The sequence below is a fragment of the Magallana gigas genome, chromosome 7 (assembly GCF_963853765.1).
Source record: "Magallana gigas chromosome 7, xbMagGiga1.1, whole genome shotgun sequence".
Lineage (NCBI taxonomy): Eukaryota > Metazoa > Mollusca > Bivalvia > Ostreida > Ostreidae > Magallana > Magallana gigas.
Window position 1 is genome coordinate 50,407,775 of NC_088859.1, and position 6,499 is coordinate 50,414,273.

Sequence of the window (6,499 nt, forward strand, 5' to 3'; positions counted from 1 at the left end):
TCTTTGTTGAGCTTCAACTGTTTCTCTCTGCATCTATCCATGAGCTGTATAAAGTTTCTGTCATGATTTACTTGGGCTTCTGCTACTGTTTTTCCCTCTCCTATCACAAGTTTGTCATCGTGAATGCTTTTGACAGTAACCCCTCCAGTGCTTGGTGCTGGCGACGCTGAAATTCCGCTGGTGCTGTGTTGATTCCAAAAGGCATGCGGAGCCAACGAAACCTGCCAAAATGACTGTTAAATGTTGTCATAAGGGAGCTCTCGTAGTCCAAGCGGACATGCCAGAACCCATCCTTGGCATCATGAACGCTGAAGCATTTTGCCTCTGACAAATCCGGCAGGATGTCTTCTATGGTCGACATAGGGTAATGTGCCCGTTGAAGTCCTTTGTTTAGATCTTGTAGGTCAATGCACACTCTAAGTTAACCATTGGGTTTTCGAGCAACGGCCAAGCTTGAGACCCATGGGGTTGGCTGGGTCACTTTGGCAAGTATTCCCATTTCTACGAGTCTTTCCAGTTCCTTTTCTAGATCCTTTTTGATAGCAAGTGGGAGATTGCGGGCTGCTTGGATGACTGGTTTTACATTTGGATCCACTCGCAGATGGTAATCTTTTTCCAAGAGCCCCAATCCTGTAAAGACATCTTGATATGCGCTGCTTATTTTGTCTCTTGTCAAAGTCTCTGACTCTTTTACTTCAAGGATATTTTCCTTCTGAACCTTGATCAGTCCTAATGCTTGTGATGCTTTTGAACAAAGAATTGGTTGACAAGGTCCATCCGGTACAACAAAGTCTGCTTTGTACTTTCCCCCATTCTTTAAATTTATGAATTTCATGTTGGATTTTCCCAGTGGTTTGATGGTTGTATTGTTGTACATCGATAATATTTGGTCAGTCTCTGTGATGACATTGTTGGTATTCAAGTAGCTTTTGGGGATGATATTGCATGTTGCACCACTGTCTACTTGGAATTTAACATTTTGTCAATTCACTGACATGGAAGCAAATACTTTGTTTTCATTTCCTTGGTTGATGGCATTAACTGATTCACTTCTGTATCTAAGGTCTACGCTGTAAATGGAGTAGTAGTCGTCCGAGTCAGAATTGCCATCCTTTTCTTTGATATGGTGAACACTTGACTTGACTGAGTTACATACTTTCTCAAAGTGGTGGGGTTTGTGCCATTTTCCACACTGGTATCCATATTCTTTGCAGTGTTGTCTTCCTTTTTCATGACGATTCCCACAGTACCTGCACTGGATTGGATCCTGTCTGTAGTGTTGTGGCTGGTGTCGCTGTGGTGTTGGTTTTCTGAAGCTCTTCTTATGAAAATTCACAGCGTGTACGGATGTGCCAGCTGCCTGGGGTTCTATTTCCTTATTCTGGGCCTTTGAGACCACTGTTGCTCTGCATACTTGTATGCATTTGTCCAAGTCCAGGTCACTCACCCTCAGGAGTCTCTCACGGAGCCCAGAATCACTTACGCCACAGATGATTCGGTCTCTTATCATTGATTCTATAAGCGTTCCGAAGTTACATGTGTCCGCCAAGATTCTAATGTCTGCCAAGAATTTATCAAATGTATCGCCCGACTGTTGATTTCGGCTGTAGAATTGGTACCGCTCTACTGTATCATTTTTCTTTGGATCACAATGTTTGTCGAATTCGGCGAGGATCATTTTTACCGTTATATTATTTCTTCGATGTTGACTTTGTTGCCGTGCTCGTCAGTTGTTTGGAAGTTCATTGTACTGTGTATTTCCCTTCCCTTGCGGCCAAGGAGGTACAGCAGGAGCTTTACCTTTTGAGTTTCCGGTTTTTTATCCATGCTAATGTTTACGTATAGCTGGACTTCTTCGTTCCGTTTCTTTCAAGTTTGTGTTAGACTTCTGGCATCGATCGTTTCGGGGGGGTTGTAGTACGTTTTCCATTGTTTTGGTTTTGGCGCGTTTTCGAGAACAACGAAATGTATGTTTATCACTTAATGTGGCTGGTTACACAAATGTTCCACAAGCACGGGTGATACTCACAGGTTCTCGACTTCTGACACCATGTTTCAATATTGCTTCGTTATCGTATTTAGCATACAATACACAAAAGTCTGTGTCAACTCTAAACTACGTTTATTCAGGTAGGTCTATTACAGAATAATTCCAACATCAAGCCCGATCAAATATACATCATATTGTTACATATACATGTACACATATTAAGTCATTTTTATTGTATTTAAAGGGACGTTCAACTTAATTAGAGCTTCAGCTTACTTTAAGACGAAATCATGTTGTCTAAAAATAAATATCTACAGTACAAAAAGTCTTTTCCTGTCTCTCATTTTCAATCTATCCACCTTTGAATTTTCTGCATTAGGAACCATTTCAGATTTGAATGTTCATTTACATCAATAATTATTACGGTGTTGTTAATAGTCATTATTGTCTCCAAAACATTTCATTACTGATAAAAATTTTCAAATTTACTATTTCGAAAAAAAAAGGTTGATGAATGCATCTAAAAGTAAGTTAATATAAATACTGACACATATTTTGTCAAGAATTGAGACTAATCAATGTTAGATTAATCATATAATGTCGTCTTTTTCGTTTTATTTTTCATAGCAAAAAAAAAAACAGAACTAAAAACTTAAATATTCCACAAACACAACCTTTAAATTATTGAACTTCGCATTTTTTCTGGTCGCCTCGCGAAAATGCTTCTTTTTTCATGTAAAATTCGAATTGTATTCAAATTAAAAGACTTATGGGGAAACAAAGTAAATTTGGTTTTGATTGAATGACTAAAAGTTAACTAAAACACGCTATTTTGGAAGAAAAATGTTTATGAAGGTTTAATAAATGTCAAATAAATTCACAGTACGTTGGTTATTTTACAAGGTACGACAGGTCGGTAAACAATGCATGAAAGATCGGTAAACTAGTCAACATATGTCGGTAAACAAGGCACGGCGGTAAACAAAGCAATATCGGTTGGTAAATATACAAGACACGAAAGGTAGGAAAACGAGGCACAAAAGGTTGATATGCAAGGCACAATAGGTCGGTAAGCAAGCAACGACGGTAAACAAATAAATATAGGTTGGTAAATATACAAGACACGAAAGATTGGTAAACAAGGCACAACAGGTCGGTAAGCGAGGCACGACCGTAAACAAAGCAATATATTGTAAACATACTACATTTAGCTGTGTATTCTTTTTAGCGCTATTGGCGGTAAACTATGCAGCTTTCGCTTAAATCAAGTACTTCGCTTAAAGTCATGCATACATGTAGACGAATAGTCACATTCAGTAATTCGCTAATTCAAATCCACGACAACTTGTTCAAAAACTCATTTCCGCCAAATATCGTACATGCCAAATATAATACGTTTAAAGTAGGTTGGTAAATATACAAGACACGAAAGTTTGGTAAACAAGGCACAATAGGTCTGTAAACAAGGCACGACGGTAAACAAAACAATATATCGGGAAGTAAATATACAAGACACAAAAGGTCGGTAAACAAGGCACAATTTGTCGGTAAGTGAGGCACAACGGTAAACAAAGCAAAATACTAATACGTTAGTGAATAGGCAAGACACGAAAGTTTGGTAAACGAGACATGATAGGTTGTTAAATATCAAGAAACAGGAGGTTGTTCAGAAGTTTTCGAATGTACAGTTGGAGTAAGACAAGGGGAAATTTTATCACCTTTTCTATTTCACTATATTTGAATGATCGCGAGGAAAACCTATATTCAAACAATGTCAGAGGTTTGTCACGCCTGTCTTAGAACAATTTTTATAGATCTTAATCTTAAATCTTTTAGTTTTATTGTATGCAGATGATACCATTTTATTGTCAGAGAATCAAAAAGATTTTCCACACATTCTCAGTGTTTTTTCTAGATATTGTAAAAAGTGGCGTTTAAGGTTAACAGTAAAAAAGAGGTGATATTTGGTAGAGATAAACAAACCAACTGTTTTACTTTTGATGGTTCCAAATTAGAAATAGTTAACAACTTTAAATAGTTACATTTTTTAATCTTAATATTTAAGAATTGTTTCACAAAGCTACAAAAGCAATGTATGGTGTTATTGTTTGTTAACATATATTGAACTTAAGAGCCTCAATACCAAACTTTATGGTATATGGGGAACTTGGAAGATACCCCTTAACAATAAATGTCAAAGTTAGAATGACTTCCTTCTGGGGTAAATTACTTACCTTTCAGAACTCGAAATTGTCAGCAAATTTTTTAATGTATAAAATGTTTTGATAGCCAACGGTGCGAAGCTATTAAGAAAATCTTTAATCAATGTGGATTGTCATAGATATGGTATGAAAACACAATACCCTGGTTTAAATCTATACAATATTTTATCAGACCAATTTAAGCAACCATTGTATAGAGAGGAACAAAGTTCTCCAAAAGGTTCAAATTATAGGATTTTTAGGGGGAAATCACTGGATTTTGAAAAAATATTTATTGATTTTGCCAACAAAACTATGTAAGAAATATTGTAATTTTAGGACGGGTAAATAAATGCCAGACTACCTATTGAGACAGGTAGATGGTTTAATATTCCCAGAGAAAACAGAACTTGTAAATAATGTTCCTGCAGTGAAATTGGGGACGGATTTCACTATCATTTCAAATGCAGTGATGCATATATATTCATCAAATTCAAGTGTTATATGTTTACCAAATTACTTCACAACAAATCCAAATGTTGTAAAATTTGAAACACTGTTCAATGTTACAAACATAAGCCAACAATTTATCAATATTTGTAAAGTATTAGATACTATATTTGAAAGAGTTACTTCTCTTGGTTAAATTGAATCAATCAACTGTTATCCCTTCATCATGCCTGTACCAATGATTTTCATCTACTACATTGTGGTTTGTACATACTGTACATAAGTATTTTTTCTACGGCGTATTTTCAGTTACGAGAATAAAGTTCATTGTCATTGGTATGAATATATGTTCTCAAGTTGTTGGCTAAATGGCTGCAAATGCGTAATATATCCGAACATTTTCACTGCAAGTTCATAAATAAGTGTAGGCAAATCAAAGCTCACCCATGCACTTAAACACCTAGCCAAACTTTAATGTTTTTGTCTCTCAGTTGATTTGATACGCACGGGCATGCTCTTCGTATGAACAGTTTCTAAGGCAAGGCAAGCTACTGACAAACAAGTTGATAAAACAGGACCATCAACAGTCTCTTTTGAAGTCATCTTTTCGTAAGTTCTATGGTTAATACAACGACCTTGTCAGCAGATACAATCTTCCATTGGGTCGCATGCTGACTGACGTTTTTCATACTAATTGTTAGACCATAATTAATCACCCAATTGTCTTCGGACTTTCCCGTTTATTTTCCCGATTACGACAAAGAGCACACGGCGGGTGTGACCGGTCAGCAGAGAATGCTCACTCCTCCTAGGCACCTGTTCCTACCTCTATCTATTTGGAGGTCCGTGTTGCCCTGCTTTGAATTTGTATTTCGTTTTATGGATTTTTGAGATGGTTGACGATTTGTTATTGTCATTTTTTCATCTAATGTGATTGCTAGATGTACAAAATCTAGAGTATAAAGTAGAAAACCTTTAAATATGCCTAATATAATTTTCACTTTATCCTACAAATTTTAATTTTTGTTACCATGTGTGGCTCAATGATATTTGAGGAAGTTGCAATGTTCAAATGCCAACAGATGCCAGACTGCAAATAGTGGTGACCTTTGGATGTCAATAATTGTTTATAGCTGAAAGATTGGAAAATGTCTTAAAGCCCCCAAATACTTTGGTGGTTAAATTATTTACGCGCGGGGGAAATTTACATTAGTTCGCCGTAGGCCTAAAACCGCGTAAAATACCCCCGCGTGTTTGGTTAAAGAAGGAGTGTTTTCTGGTTTTCGACTTGTCAAACGTAAATTTGATTAATTGTTTATGAAATCAAGATGAAAGAAAATTAAAACTGTATATTTTTCTTTCTTTTTTACTATCTTACAACTAGGCATATAAATAGTAATCACTGTTTAGAATCTAACAAGGACTATATTTTTGGCGCAATATTGGCGTAGGAAAATATCACACGTTTCGCAATTCAGAATTGCTGTAGATTAACGAGTCTTTTTAAACATTTTTAAAACAACATTATTAATGCAGGATTTTTTAACCAAAGTGAACTAATGATATGATAACTGGGTTTCAGACTATGTTTTTAAATCAAATTACATTTTCATAGGCTTTTTAAACGCCCATTCTTACATTGATTTGTGTGGGGAAAAAATCACTAAAATCAGTTTTTCTCTCTTATCAAATGGCCAATATATTTTAAATCACTAAAATCAGTTTTTCTCTCTTATCAAATGACCAATATGTTAGCTTTTCTGTCAATTTATATCTTTATATAAAGTCTATATAATACGTAAAAATCCGAAATATTTTAATATTGAAAGCATAAAATTTTGAGAATTTAGAAACATTT

The 6,499-nt window shown here is 35.7% G+C and overlaps 1 protein-coding gene across 1 annotated transcript; it reads right to left on the bottom strand.

Annotated features, from left to right (window-relative positions):
* Positions 1 to 982: 982 nt before the first annotated feature.
* Positions 983 to 1,678, bottom strand: LOC136269948 (uncharacterized). Its single transcript, XM_066065875.1, has one exon. It carries the CDS (start codon positions 1,676 to 1,678, stop codon positions 983 to 985), a length of 696 nt encoding a protein of 231 aa, XP_065921947.1.
* Between the last annotated feature and the right edge of the window lie 4,821 nt (positions 1,679 to 6,499).

What these genes read in the sequence shown, in the direction of transcription:
- LOC136269948 (XM_066065875.1), bottom strand. Translation starts at nt 1,678, where the DNA reads ATGATCCTCGCCGAATTCGACAAACATTGTGATCCAAAGAAAAATGAT.